Source organism: Geospiza fortis, unplaced genomic scaffold (assembly GCF_000277835.1).
Source record: "Geospiza fortis unplaced genomic scaffold, GeoFor_1.0 scaffold111, whole genome shotgun sequence".
Taxonomy (NCBI): Eukaryota; Metazoa; Chordata; class Aves; order Passeriformes; family Thraupidae; genus Geospiza; species Geospiza fortis.
The window spans coordinates 4,127,257-4,145,939 of NW_005054321.1; the positions used below are offsets into that span (position 1 = coordinate 4,127,257).

General features: G+C 42.2%; 1 protein-coding gene across 1 annotated transcript in view; it reads right to left on the reverse strand.

Annotated features, from left to right (window-relative positions):
• Positions 1 to 17,471, reverse strand: part of SNTB1 (syntrophin beta 1) — a 57,490-nt gene extending 40,019 nt beyond the window's left edge. The window contains exons 1-2 of the mRNA XM_031056744.1: positions 17,259 to 17,471; positions 1,660 to 1,867 (exon numbers count right to left, since the gene is read on the reverse strand). Coding sequence (XP_030912604.1) covers positions 1,660 to 1,867; positions 17,259 to 17,467 — 417 coding nt within the window. The 5' untranslated portion in view covers positions 17,468 to 17,471. The remainder of the gene's footprint in view (positions 1 to 1,659; positions 1,868 to 17,258) is intronic.
• Positions 17,472 to 18,683: the final 1,212 nt, after the last annotated feature.

The window sequence follows — 18,683 nt, forward strand, 5'->3', positions numbered from 1 at the left end:
CTGGAACATGCACAGAGCCAATCATGACCCTAACAAAGGCAAAACAAGTTCTACCACTAAATTTAGAAAGACCTCAAAATGGTCCATATTGAGCAATACAAAATAAGATTTCAGCCCATAAGGGGAAAGAGAAGAAAAATAAAAAAAAGAAAAGAAAAAAGGAGAAAGAGAGAACCATTTGAATGGGATATTGTGTATTAACTCTAAGAAGAGGAAATGCATAAACCAGGAGCCATGTGTCCACTTAAGATGATCTCTGGATATTGTACTTAAAAGATCTCTATGATCTACTACAGAACAGTCACCCTTTCAGAGGAAAGCATTTTGCAACAGGAAAAGCCCCTTATGTTCAGCTTTTTATAAGTAAGAAATACAAAAAAGAAAACAAAATTAAAGATCTCATGGCTGTACAATTTAATACTGCTAAAATTCACTTACCAATCCCTTGGTGTTTTAATCCCAAATTATTCCCCCAAACTTTTACATTTTCTACAGCACTAAGTCAAAGAGTTGTGCTGTTGTTCCCACTCAGTGAGCTTGGAGGGAGGGACAGGAAAAGATACAAAACCGGCCTGAAAGGCTTGGCAATCTTTGTGTCACTGCAAGTGGTGTAGAGTGACCCATGTTTTGCTAAAAATTAATGGTGTGCCTTTTTAAAGGAAACTAGATAGAAATACAGCACCTGGGCCTGTGGATTCCATATTTTCATCTACAAAATCCCAAAAAGAGATCAAACATACAGTATTTTTTTTCAGGGCAGTTACAGTCAGGTTTGCACATCTGTGCTGGATGCACAGGTTGAAAGGGCAGTGTGCACACAGTGACCATCTTTCCACACCCCCCAGCTGGAGGGGCAGAGATGTTCTGAATGACTGCCCAGGCAGCAGATGGATGGGAATTCTTTCTAGGCACAATTCTAACACTGCTACCATAGCAAATCCACACTTATCAGTTATCAGTGCCTAAAATGAATTCTGAGACTACTGATTTAAAATCAGATCATCTAATACAGACACCACCCCTGTGCATTCATGGATTGTCTCTCCACAGATCAACAGATCCCAAACTACTCTCGAACAGAACACCAGCTTTTCTCTGCACATGAAACATTTTAAGACTCAAACTTTGAAATGTGGGCAAGAGGTACAATTGCAAGCTCAGCCTGATAGGATGCTCAGCTCAAATGAAGGGTTACAATTCAACCATCTCCCGGCCTTTATGGGAGGCTCCAGATCATGCCCAGCTCCAGAGGCCAGGCACAGCAGAGGGGTGGCCTATGGACCAAGTAAGTACTTCCCAAACTGGGAGTCAAAGGTGATAACTCATATACATGATGGGAAATGTAACAGCAAGTGAACTCAAGAGCTGGTGTCAGTTTTTGTGACTCATGTCCCATCTTTGAACCTGAGACTTTTTGATTCCCAGGAAAGTCTTTGTTAATTGGCATGTAGAAGCAAAGACTATGGGGACGTCACAGTTTTCTGCTTGATTTTTTTAAAGCACAAAAATTGGCACGTTAAGAAAAGAAAGGTCTCCAAAGAAAGGTAAATCAAACCCCAGAATCTCAGTTAGTCTCTCTACTTCCAGACAAGGCTGAATTCAGGAACAGAGAATAAGAGATAGAGAGCTTAGAAATGAAAATAAGAGTGTTTTCATTACCTTTTCTGCAAGCCAGCCTAGATGCCTAATCTCTCGACTTCCAGCAATCCCTGTTTTACCCAGCTGGTCTCTGACCTCTGCAATCACCCTGGGGATGAGCTCATTGACACTGGAGTGGATGGCATTGAACCAGGCCTGGGCTGTAGCTGAATCCTTACTCCTGAGCACCACGGTGTGCTTGGCATCAGGTGAATGAACTTCAATAATTCTAGAAAAATGGGGGGAAAAACATTATGTTCATTCATATACTAATAGGCAGCTAAATTTATTACCTCATTTAGTGAATGCAATGAGTTAAAAAGGATACTAATATTGAGACCTAGCACTAAAAACTTACCTTTAAAACACCTGAACAGAGTAGGATCATCTTAACTGAAGCCAGGTCTCTACTGGCATTATGATAACATCCTTGAGAAAGGGATTTGCCAGTGCTGATGCAACCTCACATACAGCATGTCAATAGGAGTTTAGAATACAGAGGCAAGAGGAACATGCACTGACATGGACACTGCCCAGAACCACAGACTGCATGGAAGATGACTCTGGCGAAGCCAGGGATAAGCTGCTGCTTTCCTTAGCTGGTTATCATGGCACAACCAGAGTTTTTCAGTGTGTTTATTTTATCCATGCAGAGATAAATGAAAATCATCCCCAAACAGAGGAATTTTCCTAGGATTGTTCTGTGGTTTCAGTGATACCACTACACATTAACACAGGCCTGGCACAACTGGCCTTCTCCAGGAGTTACCAGCATCCTCAATGCTCCATTTGGATCCTGCTAACAGTGGCTGCAAGAAAGTGCTAACAACAATCATATGATTGCTGCTGGCAGGTACCTTTTATAGATTTTCAAACTCCCGTAGAAGGAAATGAGTTCTGTTTCAAAGAAAACATTCCTACTGGACTATCCTGTGGTTTCCACTGTGGTTTGAAAAGCACAACTGAACACAGTTTTCAGGAAAATGAACCCTGTTCATTGCGGTAATGGGAGCTGTGCCAACACCTTTGCTAACAGCAACAACAAAAGTGCTTTGACAGGCAGCTGCAGCTATTTCAGCTCTGTTCTTAGTGAAGTTATTAGTTATTAGTGGGGCTTTGTGTGCTCTTTATAGCTTTGTGGGCCATTTTACTTGAACATCTGGTAAATAACCCACAAAGTAATAGCCTGTTTTATCTTTATGTAGCAATTATAAAACAAAGCCCTGGTCATTGCCCATCACTCAACTCTGTATCACATTTGTGCTTTTTTATTATAAAAGTACAGTGACAGCTCCAAATGTTACCCTCCCAAATTCAACCTGGGATCTGAGCCTAAGCATGTACTTCTGTCCTGTGTATGCCTGCCCAGGCTCTGGGACACACAATGACGCCTTTCTGCAGCAGAAAATTAATTAGTTCAGTGGAATTTATTCAGGTTGAAGTTCAAAACAGAACTGTAATGCAAATATTTGTTGTGCAATTACTAAATCCAGCAATCTGGAGCTTAACTAACAATTAAGAGGTTTTAATTATTTGGTTAAACCACAGCAGAATCCAGAACAGAGGGTGACTTGATCTGCACAGCTCTCCAGGGCTCAGAGAGGAAGGATCCCTGGTTTCATGTTTGTCCATTTTGAGAAGGGGAGGTTTCCACGTAGACACTGTTCTAAATATAGAAAAGGTCATGATTTTCCAAACTCAGCAGCTGAACTGTTCAGGGTCTTAAATCATTGGATAGTTTAAGAAGTGGCTTGATTTTTCAGGAAGCACTGAGCCAACAGAGTAATACATGTTTCCTCAGTAAAGCTGCTGCAGTTCAGCACTATCTGAAAATTAATGTTCTTATTTAGCCACCCCAGGATGCACCAAATTTTCAGTTTCAAGTACCAAAGTAAAATTACTTGATACATGATGGCAGTCTTGCGAACTAGAAAACTATATTTATAGATAGGCACGTTCCAAATCACACTCCCATTTTTTCTGAACTGCTAGAAACAGCCATCTCCTTCATGGTTAGGATTTAGCCATTTGTGTCTACAAATCATTACAATCATGCACAGCTACCACACTCCAGTCTGTCTTTCCATCACAAACACAGCTCTCCCACTGCTGAGTCCCACTGTGACTCTGAACTGCAGTTGGAGTGTGTTCTTGTAGGCAGCCACTACCAAAAACAAGCTAGACAGGCTTGGATTTTCAAAATACATTGTGGTAATCAGTGAAATGTTGCTTATTACTTACAGAACAGTTTTTGGCAGAAGATCTTACAGTATTTCACAAATGAGGTCAGTGAGAGAATCCTCATTTCACCAACAAAAAAATGGAAAAGTGAAGAACCCAGACAAGGCAGGAAACAGGCCAGGAGCAGCAATCAGCATTTTCAGTCCTCTGTCTCCCATTTTAATACTTCTTTTAAAAACAAAAATTATTTGGACAACACAGGAGTACTGTGCTGCATTTGAAAAATGTTAACACACCACATATATTGTGTGAAACAATGCTCTTTACAAAGCCTGTGGTTTCTACAGGGGACTTCCACCTACAAACTTGCTGCACATCATGCAGTAAACAAAGTGCTGAACACAGACTCTGAAGGCTCAGAAGAAAGTGCTGCTTTTTCAGTTGCAAAGGAACAGCAGAAAACTTGGTGATTTCTTTGTAAGTTAGAGTTGTAGCAGGTTTTGACTTAAAAATAAATTATTGAGAGCTGAAAGAGCTTCCAAATGGCAACTTGTTTACCTCCAGTTAACAAGTGGATTAACATACAAACAGGTATTTTAGTACTCTGCCCTTCATCAAAGTGTATTTTCCTTGATGGTGACTATTTAAGTATTTCTACAAGAGTTCTATCCTCTAAAATAATGAACATTTAGACAGTTGTCAACAGTTCTGTATAAGGGGTTCTAAACCATGCATATTCTTTCTAATATCTACATATTCAAATGTGATATCAAAGTCTAAATTCTAGTATACATATGCATACACACGGACTGAGCCATGCTTGCAAAAATACTCATCCCTCAGTGACTTGTAATAGAGCTAGTTTGGGAATGCTTGTCCAAAGTCACCAAAGTGTGATGATGATGCACTAACAATGCAGAAAGTCTTCCTTGTTCCATGAGCTGAATAACAAGATGACTGGACAATACTACTGACACTTCTCAAAACTTAGTTCAAAACAGGGTGCTGCTTTGACCACGCTGAAAATTATTCTTAAATTATTATTTATCCACAGCACTTGTCCACTCCCAGAAATACACCTGCAGGCATCATTCCTCAGCAAGCTGCTACACGGGCCAACTTTTATTTACACACCCCAAAGTCTAAATCCTCAACTGCCTGAATTCTGCTACTGGCAATTGCTCTAAGATCTGGACTGGAAACCTCAGGAAACCAAGCTTGCAGATTTCCACCCAAAACCCAGGACTCCTGTCTCCACAGTCAACTGGGATGGAGATACTAAAATAAACTTTAAATCTTCCCGGAAGCCCATGGGCTCTGACTGCAATCAGATGCTGAAACTGCTGCATCCCTATAAACTCTTTCCTTTTCTGCCTTTCAGCCCACGCTGCTTTGATTCACCAGTCCAACTGGATGATGCTTTCTGTATAGCAGCTGACTGATGGCATTTCCATACTTTCTGAAAAGAAGAAAATGCCAGTGACCTTAGTAAACTCCAAGACTAAGGCACTTAAATGCTTCCAGCAGTCTAGCCATTATAGTTTTGATTTGTTCCTTGGCTAAACTGACCACCTCTTACTGACTTCTGTTTATCTGCAGTTCAGTGATAAAGTTCCGTTAATTCCCCAGTGAATTGAAATATTTAGGGCAATGCCACAGCTGTGTTTATTCTCACACTCCACCACAGTTATGTAAATACTGCATATGGAGCTGTTTCTGATAAAGCCCATACCAACCCAAAGGAATTTTATGTTAGCTCTCGATGACTGCCAAGATGCGCGGCATCTCTCCAGCTTGGCAATGCATATGAATAATATCACATTTTCTCAGAGATCATTTGGCAAACCTTATAATAAAAGAGTAATTTTCTCTCTCCTTCTCAAAGACCCACAGTGAGCTGAGGAGTGTTTCCAGCATCCCCTTCTCCACCCGCAGAACACAGGGGTGACACAAAACCCAGTGCTTCCAAATGCTGTAACCGGGCACGTAAGAGGAAAACTCCCTTCCTCTCTTCATCAGATTTTCTACTTCACAGAGGATCAGAAGAAGTTGAAAACAAATGTTTGGTAGACCATACTCATTCCACTTTTGATAAAGCTCCTTTCTGTAGGAGTGTTCATTATCTAAGAAATACCTTTTATCAAAACTCTTGAAAGTATTTCTGCCACCAGCACTGGCTCAGGACCAAATCAGGCACTGAGTTACACTTCATGACTCTTCCCGGGTCAGATTATGTATTCAGTAACTGATTAAAGTGTGGAGTAAATCCCTTGAAGTTAATGATAAGCTGGAGCCAGAGTTATTCAAGTCCATCACACTACTTTGATTTTGCACAGGCACAGAGAGGAACAAAACACTCTGTCACTGACTTTGCAAACTTAAAGATGAATCAAAGGCCAGACTGTTCACTCTGCACTTCTCCTCCATCACTGTCTGCACATGAAACCACAGTAAATAATTTTGGTTTTTCTGAGTGCACAAACATAGGAACCTTTCCAGGAAAAGGGAGAATTTAGAAGAACACAACCTGATTTATATTTGAAAAGTTGTAGGTTTTGTTATAAAATAAATTTAAAAAAAACTATTAAGGTTCTTTTGAATTCTACATGCTGCATCAGGAGATGAACCAGGAACAGAATACATTAAAATTAAGCAATGGAAACTTTGGGCATAGTCTGTAAGGAAAATATTCCAGAGAGAGACTGTTAGGCTTGCAATAAATTCCCCAGCATACTCTCTGAAGAAGCATCTTCATTTGATGAACCTAAATGGAAGTGAAAGCAATTTTACCAAGCAAGCCCTGCTTGGTAATCAAGTGAAATTTTTCTATGTGAAAGGCTCTCGGTCCCCTTGCTGTCAGAAGAGTACTTGCTGTATTAAGTGTTACTTGGTGACTTTCAGCTTACAGTGCTAAAAATGATGTTGATACTTTCCTGGGAGCTGGACTAGACCGATGTCCAACCAGAGGGTGTATATATCACTAATGAGCTGTCACAGTTGATTTCATTTCTATTTGCCACCAGCTGGGCTTTAATACAAGCAATATCACAGGAGTTGTGCTACTTGCAAGTAAAGAAAGGATTTGGGTCTGCAATGGACTTGCTCACACCGCCGCATGCAGATGCTGACCACTCTGCAGAGACATCACACACTGCCTTCTCCACCCTGAGCAACCACAAAAGTAATTGAATAGTTTTTAAATGTATATGGATATTAAGGAGCACGACTCTTACACCACAGTGCCCAAAAGATCTCTTATATTTTACTTTCTTGATTTTTTCTTTTATATTCTGGTTGTAATTGCACTGAATATTGGTAATCCAGGAATATAGAGTTCAGCCTTCTTCACACCAGAATCAGCACAAAACAAGACCAAAAGCGCTGTTTGAAGGAGGAACTGGGGTAAATTATTTGGAAAAAACCCCCACAAACAGCATTATTTCATAGAGATGTCAATAATTTGACTGAACATTAGAAGATGCCGAAATTTTAAGAACAGAAGATGTGATTGGTATATTCAATACACTGACCAGAGGTCCCTGAAGCAGCTGTTTTCCCAGAAGCAAAGCCACAGCCAAACTCAAAGCAGCAGCAGCAAAGCAAACCTTCTGCAGCTGGAGCTGCATCTGGGCTTGGCAAAGATCATATAAGTGCAGCTGGTAATAGTGGTAAATGACCCCTTCCAACTGAGAAGAGGGTGGAGGGTCTCATGCTGCTGCATAAGTTCATGGGTTTGGAGATGAATTAGATGCCTTGTGGAAGGAACACCACTTTTGCTGTTAGGAAGTGCTGTAGTAGGACCCAAGGGAAAGAAGAGGATGTGATCCACAAGTGTGGGTGAAAACTGATATGGAAACAGGGAAAATTAGTAGGGCTGCTGACACATCAGCTCTGTCTTGTGGATGAGTTGTCACAGGAGAAAGTCCTGCTGGAAGGGAGAAAGGGCAGGTCCACCTTATCTAGCAGGGTATGTCTCAATGTCTCATTATGTTCTAGATCTACTTTTTGACTTCCATGATCAAGAATCCCAGGGATCGCTGCTTACTTGCCAAGTGAAGGAAAACCAAAGCCAGACAACCATGACTACAAAGCCACATATTCCTTCTGGATCAATTACTGGCCTCTGAGTGCTGTAGGAAGAGGCCCCACCTGGGAACCAGCCTCCCAGAGATAGTGCCAGCTTCTTTGGGGACAGTGTGCATGGGTCATCTCCTGACACTTTCACAACTGGCAGCAGACCCATCTTCCCATTGAATAGACACAGAGACTGATGGAAAAGCTGTAGGTAAGTGATGAGAAGAAGTAGCAACTTCAGCAAAACTCTTACTACAGTAAAACAGGAATTTCCATCAGCAGAAACACAGGAGAAAGCAAGCTAGAAGTGACCAGAAAGTATTATTAAAGTAGCAAAGTATTCACACGCAACCTAAGCACTAAGGACCAGCCTCAGCATCTACCAACATTGAGTTGGGGCACCTCTGATGGCAGCCCAGCACCAGGGCTCACACTGTGATTGCCATTTGCTGCCATTTCCATGACTACATAAGGTGCAAGAGAGAGCAGCTTTAAATACAGCGAAAATCCTGCTCCTTAATCAATGGCAGATCAGGCCAGATCAGAGCTGTGAGACTGAAATCCAATTTGCAGATGGGCTGGGAGGTGAGGGAAAGGCCAGCACTGAGCACAGGACAACAGCCAGGCAGGAAAAAGAGCCTTGAGGTTGTCACTGTCTCCAAACCATAACACAAGGACTGTGGGAGCATACCGGGAAACTGAAACCCTTGCACATCAACTTTCTTTCTTTGGGACATCTCAGGAGTCTTTAAACTGCTCTTCAACATCATTTAGCAGCAGCTTGGGTGTCAGCACTTACATACCTTTACATACAGATGCACGTAAAAACATGAATAACTATTTGTTCTCCTCTTCCCTGCAGGACTCCCACTGCTCTTCCTTTTCCTTTACTCTGTGACACATTTCTTAGAGCATCTATCTTTCTACACCTTCTCAGAGCTTTGTCTTTTTTTCTTTTTTACAAAAGTGTTTGTTAAGTAAAGTCCACTGCAGTCTTCACTCTCTGGGTTTGCTGCTCTGCCTTGCTGGTTGGATTCTTCTTTAATCACTTTTTCTTAATTTGTGCTCCTCTCTTCCCTCCATCCATTTCTCAAGGCAGTTCCTTTTTTTCTGTTTCCCTTCACCTGATTATTTTCCAGTTCCTTTGCTCTTTTTTCCATTTCTCAGCTCACCCCTCTACAGCGGAAGCTGATTGGAAAAATCCAAATTCTTTGACTTTTTCAAAATTCCCCTAACTGAAGCAATGGCTGAAAAAAACCCAAAATGCAACACAAAAACCCACCAGCACATAGTGGGGTTTTTTCATTATTTAAATATTTTCCCAGGAAATAAAGACTTCGGTTAAAAGCTTGTTAATCAAATATCCAGCTGAAAGATTTCTTCCAGCCTTAGTTACTGCCACCTCCTCATCACTCACATCCTTCCTCACCACCCAACTCACAGGGACCCATTTTAATCCTGTCAGGTCATGTTCAGCCCAGCTCACACATACACACAGACATCCATAAAGTTTTATTTATGGTCACACATATGCATGCATGCACAGGCACTGCTTTTGAGTTACACATGCAAGAGGTTTACCCATTCCTATTTGATTTATGCTGGAGATGGGAAGGACATCAGGAGCTCACCTGTATGGCCCAGAAGGATGGGGAAGGGAGAAAGCCCCATGCCATTACACCAGGAGAAAAGATTCATCTTTTTTTTTCAAGAAAATGAGACATGCCTAGTCCCAAATTCACCAGGACCTGCAGAGATTGAAGGTTAGTCACAACAGGCTGTAACAATCCAGTTCTTCACTGGTATCTCAAACACCCTGCAGGAAAACTCAGGGGTTTCCACCGTGTCCCCAGATCCTGGTGCATCTCCCAGTAATTCAGCTCTCAAGCCATTATCCAGAGACTACGCCAGCCTTTAGGACATTAGAAACCTATTTTAACATGACTTAACAGAACAAGAATTAAATAATGAAAAAAACAAGTAATGAAGTTCACTTTAGTTTCGTGATTTGTCTCAAAACATCAAAAATGCTCATCTTTATGGGAGGGATAGTCCTACAGAAGTGTCTGATCTCAGTGGCCTTTCAAGAAAGATAAGAAAAAATTGAGGCTAACAGAAAAATTGGTATGACCCAAACTAAAACTGTTTGACTTGTGGGGAGTTTCACAAATGATAGAAAACAACTATTTCACGTAATGAAAAACAAATTTGAAAGTCATCATTTCTGTCTAGAGGCTTCAGGGCTCCAGCTCCTACAGGTTTAGAAAACTTCCCCTGATCAAGATAGATGACTGCAGCTTACAAAATGCACCAGCAATTGCAGGACTGCCCAAAAAGCAGATTATGTAGATGGCAGAGAGCTGTCAGACAACCAATTATAGAACCATTCATTATTAAATCTATCAGTTAATGAATTAATTGTAGCAGTTAATGACTTGCCCCCAAAACACTGTTATGAGAGAAAAAATGCAACGTTACAGGTCCCTCATGAGACAACCCTAGCCCTGAATGCACTGACCCTGGCTACTGAGAAGGGTCCCACAGCCATGCAGGGTATCGAGGAGGAAGAGGAGGCCTTCCCCATGACCCATTCCACAACTCCACTCCTGCTGCCCATACCCCAAATTCTTCCCTCTCCTGCCCTCAGAGTACTGAAGGGGTGCAGCCAATGCCTTTTTAGCTAAATTACCTAAGTTCTTTCAACTTGAAAGAGGCAACAGTACATAAACTTCAGGTGCTGCTTCTTGTTCATCCCATCCAGTAAAGAGCAGGTTTTGTAAGGAGATCAGCAGTTACAGAACAGGAATACAACAAGAGACATCCAGATTCACACAAAAGCTGGATTCGGATCCATTACAGTAAAATAGTTGGAAGCTAAGGTTAGAAACACATTTTCATCATGACTTTAAATTCGCAGCCTTTTCTGGGCAAGGCTGTAACAGACCAAGCACACTGTGATAGCACAACAGGGTGATTTAAGGATGAGGGGAGAGTCAACCAGAGTTTCACCCTGATTATTGGCACTTCTGTTCTTTTCTGGATTTGAATTATACTCTTTCAAGTTGCTTTACTTTAATGTTGGATTGTTGATATAGTATCTAAGGAGATAATAAACACAGGCCACCAGGAAAAAACCCCAAATGCTAACAAAAATTCTTGATATAAATCAGACTGACTGAAGCATGCTCAATGACTTCTTCAAAGGACTTATTGATATTCATACAGTACAACATGTCTGCACCAATAATGATAATTAACTGCTATGTGCCTTTCATCCAAGGATCTCAAGCTGTAGCTCACAACAACACTATGAATTAAGTATGGTCTCTGCATTTCACAGAGGTTCTACAGCCAGAGAGCAGCTCAATAACAACACAAGGAGCAAAGCACAAATTCCTTGAGGAGATGTGGAGGGAGACTTTTAATACTGGTAATGCGCCCATTCTATATCTTTATCCATGCTCTATGCCTCATGCAGACATAAATTCTTTGTCTTTCCTTGCCTACCTACAACATACAGGAACAGAAAAAAGGCCCCAGTTTCCTAAACCAGAGCCAAGTCCAGCTACATCTGTACTGTGCACTAGGGAAATAAATTCCCACCTCCCCAGGAAGCCCCACAGAGCTGTGGGTGTCCACCCAGGAGTGACACAGCTCCAGCGTGTCAGCAATGCCAGCACAGAGGTGGAAATGGGCATCACCTCCTTCCTCCTTGGTGCAGGGCACAGCCTTTTCCCAGCACTAACCCCATCTGGGCTTGCTACTGCCAGTGCCACTGGCTACGCTCAGTGCTGTCAAACTACCTCCTAAGAGGCAGAAAACAAGGTAAGTGTGACCCGCGCTCTCCAAGAGTGGCTGTAACTCATCCTGGTTCTCTGGTCACTCTGTGGCAGAGCCCTGCCCTCTGTGAGCCCCAAACATAAGTGGCTCAGGGAAACCATTCCCCCAAAGGCAGAGAAAAACCCCAGGCTGCAAAGGTGCACCCCTAAGGCACACTGCTCTTGGAGGAATCAGCACACCAGGGCCTGCTGATAGCTGGCAGAACCAAGGCATGGTCCTGTTCTCTAAACAGGAGAGAGGCAGGCTGGGGGCATGAGCCAGACCATGTTTTCATCAGTGAGATATCCAGAACCTTCTCTACTGCCTAACACTTGCCTCCCTATCCCCTCAGTTCCCCTTAAGCTATATAAGCAGGAACTTGAAGAGGTACAGGAGCTGCTTGGTCTTTCATTCCCTCATCTACCCCAAGATGTCTGTCTTTTTATTGCATTTTTACAATCTTTTGCTTATGCCTTATATTTGTTGTGAGCATTCACGACTCAAGTGTTTTGATGCAAGGACTTGTTTCTACTATGTCATGTTAAATCTGTTTGAAATTCAGTTTTTTTCTTAAAAAAGCTTCAGCTTTTGTTTTCATGTCTTATTGTAACAAAAGTAAATACATGCAAATTCACTAGAAATTGTTTTATATTTAAGATTTTGAAATGCCATGTTAGAATCACACTGCTATTTCATACTGCATAAGTTACTTATACACCAATACAGTTCAAAATGTTAAATCTCATGGACACTATTACTGTGCATTACTGACATTGCTGTTATTAAATAGTGTAAGAAGAAATTATTATTTAAAAATGTGTGTAAAAGGAAGTTTGGGGAGCAATGGCTTTGCAACAGATCTTCAATGAACACTTCATTTAATGCATCAGTATTTCCCAATGCAAAAAAAAGAAAATCACACAAACAAAAACACCTCAAAGTAATGAAGTTCCTTGAATCTATTGCTGCCTTTGGAGTAAATAGGTCTCAGTCTGTCCTGTTCTGCACCTCCTTGATGTTTTGGGAAGCTCAGGCAATTCCCAGATGCAGCTCACTGTGCAGTCCAGAATGAATGGATACCAGCCAGCTCTTCTGCCATCTTGTAGCAGGTTGACCCTGAATTCCAGGCACCCAGCAAAGTTATTCTATCACTCCCCTCCACTAGTGGTGAGGGAACAGAAAATATAACAGGTTCCTAAGCTGAGATAAGGACCAGGAGCAATCACTCACCAAATATCATCACAGACAAAACAGGCTCCAACTTCAGGAAATTAATTGAATGTATTACTTACAAAATCACTGAGATTATTGAGAAGTAAAATAAATCTTAAAAACACCATCTCCCTCCCCCCACCCCCTTCCCTCCCAGGCTCTACCTACTCCCCTCCAGTGGTACAGGGAGACAGATAATGAGGTTTACACAGTTCATCACAGGTTGTTTCTGCCACTGCTGCTCAGGGACAGGAGTCCTTCCCTTGCTCCAGTGTGGGGTTCCTCTCATGCAGATCTTCATGAACTTCTCCAATGTGAGTCCATCCCATGGGCTGCAGAGCTTCATGAACTGCTCAATGTAACTCCCTTTCCTCAGGGTGCAGTCTTTCAGGAGCAGGTTGCTCCAGAATGGATCCCTCACAGGGTCACAAGTCCTGCCACCAAACCTGCTCCAGTCTGGGCTCCTCTCTCCCCACAGGCCTCTGCCAGGAACCTGCTTCAGCACAGATTTCCCATACAATCACAGATTATTTTGGGCATCCTCCTGCTCTGGCATGGGCTCCTGCATGAGCTGCAAGTGGATCTCTGCATTCCTGTGATCCTCCATGGGCTGCAGGGGCACAGCTGCCTCACCATGGGCTGCTCCGTGGAAATCTCTGCTACAATCCCTGGAGCACCTCCTGCCCCTCCTTCCTCACTGACCGTGGGGACTGCAGGACTGTTTCTTTCACATATTCTCACTCCAATCTTATCTGGCCACAATTACATCTGCAAAGCAACTTTATTTTCCTTTTTAAATATGCTATCACAGAGGTGCTACTACAATTCCCAGTTGGCTCAGCTTTGACCAGCAGTGGGTCCACCTTGGAGCTGGCTGCCATTGGCACTGTAAGACATGGAGGATGTTCCTGACAGCTTCTCACAGAAGCCACCTTTGTAGCTTCTCTGCTACCAGAACCTGGCCATGCAAACCCAACACACACCTACAGAATGTACCCGATCAATTTTATCTTCTGACTGTAATTAGTTCAATCCTGAAATGGACAGTGATAGGAAAAGTTCACTACTGGGAATCCATCTCAGTCCATTTTTCCTAGCTTCCAGACCAAAGCAAACCTTTCCCATCAGAGGGCCAAATCTTGCCAATGAATAACCCAATCATTAAGGCTGGACCCTGCTGAAGTTCCCTGTGAGGATCACACTGCTCTGGACTCCTGACACTGGAAGAACATGATGTGTGCACACCAAGTGCTGACAGGATCAGGCCCACACCTCCTGGGTTTGGCTGAAAGATGTGCAAGCAGAATTTTAGGGCGACTTCAAGAGCAGATGAGAAAACCTTTTCCGCCCACATAGCATTGTCTCATTTCTCCAGGGAATGTTGTGTCTCCTGTGTTGTGTACAGAAGTACCTTTGTATTATATCCCAAGATTTTAAAAGCACCAACAGAAAAAATTTCACCTGAGAGACCTTTTTTTTCTCCTGTTCCTTAATATCATCATCAGAAATTGATGAAAAGCTTTCTACACTGCAGAAGATTTTCTGGTTTTTGGCATTACAAGCCATGGTCATTTCCACATGTTCCTTCATTGGGAGGGGATGCTCCTCAGTGAGGTCTGACATTAACCTGTACTGCTGCCACCAAACAGGTCACTTATCAGTGAAAACACAGCAAACAGCTGATTTAAGTAGCAATTATTTTAACCAGTTTCTTCCAGCCTAAAATATAACAAGCCCTGCACACAGAGAAGAATGGCATAGATGATCTACATCTTTTCTCCTGTTGCCATGCTTTTATTATTAAAAAAAATCCTACACACTAGTTTTGGTATTGGTTTGTATTAAGGATCTTCTCCTTGGTATCTTACAGCTTTTTTTAACAGGTAACAGAAAAGATCTCCTCCAGAATGAACCCACAGGCAGATCAGATGAAGGAGACATCTGAGAACTGCTGGCTCTAAAAGCATCAGACATCACTTCTGCTCACAAATAACAAGCTCACAAAATAACAAGCTCACAAAACCATCTGAGAGTAGACACAGACTTGAGAATCTCTGAACTGGGGTCAGTCTTCCATGAGAAGAAAAAAGTCCTATGCAGGGCTACCAGGTCTAATGGGAAAAACAATACTCCTCCATGACCATTAAATCCACATTTCACTGCAGCTTTCTAAGAACTGGAGATAATTCAGTGCCAACAAGTAAGTATTTCCTTTTGGGTCCCTTAACATAGGTATCTTCTCATGCTGGACATCAAATCAGTTCATCCTGGTCCCAGAAGGCTGCTGACATTATCCCCAGCCCATACTGAAGAAATCACTGCACTGGAAAACTCAGGCTTTCCATGTCCACACTTGCTGTTAAATGAAAATTAGCTCAGTTATAGTCCAATATAGTCCTTTAATGGCCAACATATGCTTTGGCATCCTGCCAGCAGAGCTCTCTTAAGGCCATCCAGCAAAGCGACACCATCAGTTACAAAATCTCTGTGTGTCAGGTCACTGGGTTAGGAAACAGAAGTGTTGTAAGCATGTAAGGATGTGGCTTAGGCTCTACTGTGAGTGAAGACAAAATTATCGTTCTGGAATTGGATTACTATCTTGGAAGGCATTCCAGTAAGAAAGGGTCACTGCATTGTAATAGCATTAATACTGGGAAATATGAGTTCCAGTGTTCAGAATTATTAAAAAACACTGAAACCAGTAAAGATGCTAATGGGGTGCTACTACGACACAGCAGCTAGCACGATGGTGAGGTACTGCATGCTTGGATGGAAAAATCCATCTTAGACTGCACTGTGCTGGACTACAGTAAAAATCAGAAGTCAGTCTTTCCACAGGAAATGACAGCAACACAAAATGAAAACCATGATAACAAGCAATATAAGTCTCCCACACATTACTTCCTAGTAACACTGAAGAAAACACACACATGTAGCATAGTTCAAAAAAGTCAGCTCCACTACAGAGGTACCATGAGCAATGAGTGTGTGTCCCTCTGAGTCAGTCCTGGCTCTCAAACCAGGAGGGTCAGGAGAGCGACAGAAGGTGAAAACTACAATAAAATCAAAAAAGAAAGGGGAAAAATATGAGAAAATAAAGTAAATGCAGGCAAAGTATCATTACATTGTACTGATTCCAAAAATGCGACCTGTATGAGTATTTTTAAAACACACACCATGGCAGAGAGAAAGACAAACTCTCGGACAAGTGATACAGCTGTCAAACCTTAAACTATGCAGACATATGTGGAAAAAAGAGTGGCCAATATCAATAAACATCTAGATCTAAGCTGAGAAGGACTGCTAGGGTTCTTTCTGGTTTATAATTGCACTTCTGTAGCAGTCAGCTACACTGACTATGGCGGCAACCACTGCGTGAGATGAAGAGCCAAGGCAAAGTAAAATCATACTAAACAATAAAGCATGGAGGGGGAAAATTAAAAGGTCAGACAATATAAAAAGGAAAGATGGAAAACAATACAGATACTAATAAAGTTTCTGGATTGCAGTGCAAGCGATTACAGAGATTACATCCTTCCCAAACCACTTTCTTCTCTCCCCACTTCTCCTTATCCTTTTCTGCAAATGAAAATCTAACTTTTGTTTATGCCTAAATGTAAATGCTGAGAATCAAAGGCATTACACCAGCTTCTGAGCACTGCAAAAAAATGAAAAGGCCATTATTTGGATGGAGAATTAGTCTGTATCACTGACTTGACTGCTCCTTTTTTTATTAGCAGCTGTTAGAGAAGGGATCAGGGATTGTGCTGGTGCAGTGCAGCTGTTCCACATATGTTATAAATAAGGGCTGGTAAAACCTCATCCTATTTTTAACATTAAGAAAAAAAAACAAGCCACAAAAACTCCCCATTAATGCCTTGTAAGTGGAACTTTTCTCCTCTTCTTGACTTTAACGTCCAGAACTGAATACTCAAACCAGACCATTCTTAAAACAATATTCATTTAAAAAAGGAAAGAAAATGCAATTTAGTGGAATCAGATTTAGGCAGCCTGGAGGAAGTAACCAATTAGTGTGTACAGTGTCTTTTCCTTCAAAAGCAGACACTTGATCATGATGAAAACAACCCCCCGAGATTTTATTTCCAAGAAAAGTGATGGATTACTGCATTGAGGTTCCTCTAGCATAACCCAAAAGCTGAGCCACGCCTCATGTGGCTCTGTCACCATCACCCACCCTTCCCAAAGCTGTGCTGGCTCCCCTTGCTGGGTCGGTGCGTGTGGCCAGAGCCCCTGCTCACCAACCCAAGTCCAGAAAATGACAACAACCATTCAAGGTGAAAGTGAAATCCCAGCCCCAGGCAATCCCCACTCACCTGTTTTCGGGGTCTGACACCGTCAGGTTGCGTGTCACGTAGCACATCTTGAGGGGAATTGTCTTCCTGTCCCTGTGGATGGAGAGCGAAAGCTGCGCCATCGGCTCAGCAGAGGCGCAGCCCAGGCGCGGAGACTCGGGGGGAGGCGTCTCCCAGCCGATCTCTGACACGGGGGAGCCTTTCTTCACATAGGGGGTTGCTTCTCTCATGTATTTCACTATGGAAGAGAGAAAAAGAGATGGAAAACAATAAATAAATGAGTATTCAGGAGTTGCATGCTTGTGTGAGTTCTCTGGACTGGTGTTAAACCTCAGTGCTGTCCATTAATTCTGCTCACCAAACATCCCAGCACAGGAAGCTGTGCAAATACAGAAGATGCAGATGTGCCTGCTGCCAGTGTCAGAATAGTGCTATGAGAAAAATGAGGGAGAACAGAACAGGCAAAAAAAGAACATACAGCCATACACTGTAGGGCCAGGAGAGCCATCCCATCTTTCTGTGACAGTAGGTAAGCAGTCATGCAACAATTGCTTCACACAGAAGCCATGAGCTATCTGAGATACAGGGATGTTTAAAGAAAGACATTCAACCAAGTGACAGTGACCCTATTATTCCCCTATCTAAAATGTCCCAGCAATACTTCCAGCAATACCAACTCACATCTAGCTTCTGGTTCACGCGTGTCAGTGTCCCAACAACTACTTCTGCTTGCTGGGAAGCAGTTTTGTCTAATCTACTTGTACATATATATATATATGGAGCAAACAAAAACCAATCACTTCTTAGCCTTCTCTTGGGGAAATAAAATGGAGTTTGAGCCTTTTGTGAGAGTGAAAGTGTCAAATTAGATCTCAGCCTCTTCCAGGCTTTTTTCCAGAATGGATAAGAAAAGTGAATGTAGGATTCTGAAATTATCTTAATATATTAAACTATCTTAGTGCATTATACCTCTTTCACATGTATGCTTCATCTTCCCCTCTTTATGCAAGCAAATGCTGCAACATTTTTCTCTTGCTTTTTAATTATTTTGGTAGTTTAAGCTCACAGTTGCTTTTGCTATTGATGGGCTTGGCAAATCTGCCAGTCAAAGCCTCCTTCCCCTTCACAAACCTGATGGAGCTCAGACAAGACAAGACATCCCATTTACATGCCCTGGTTAAGCCAATATTCCCCCAGCACACAGCTGTGGCTGCATCACTGGCTGCTGCCACTTGATTGTAGCCACAACTCAAACAGCAGTGACACAACCTGAAAGGGCCCGGGCATTGTGAACTTGCTTGGGGGAGTTATTAAAATGCTGTGGGAGAACATTTCAAGGAAATGGTGCAGATCATCATGTCAGCTCAGCTGAAGAAGCTGGGAATGACTGAACAACAAAAAGGTGGGTAAATTACAAAAGGGCATTGTGGTGAAGGATGCTAAATT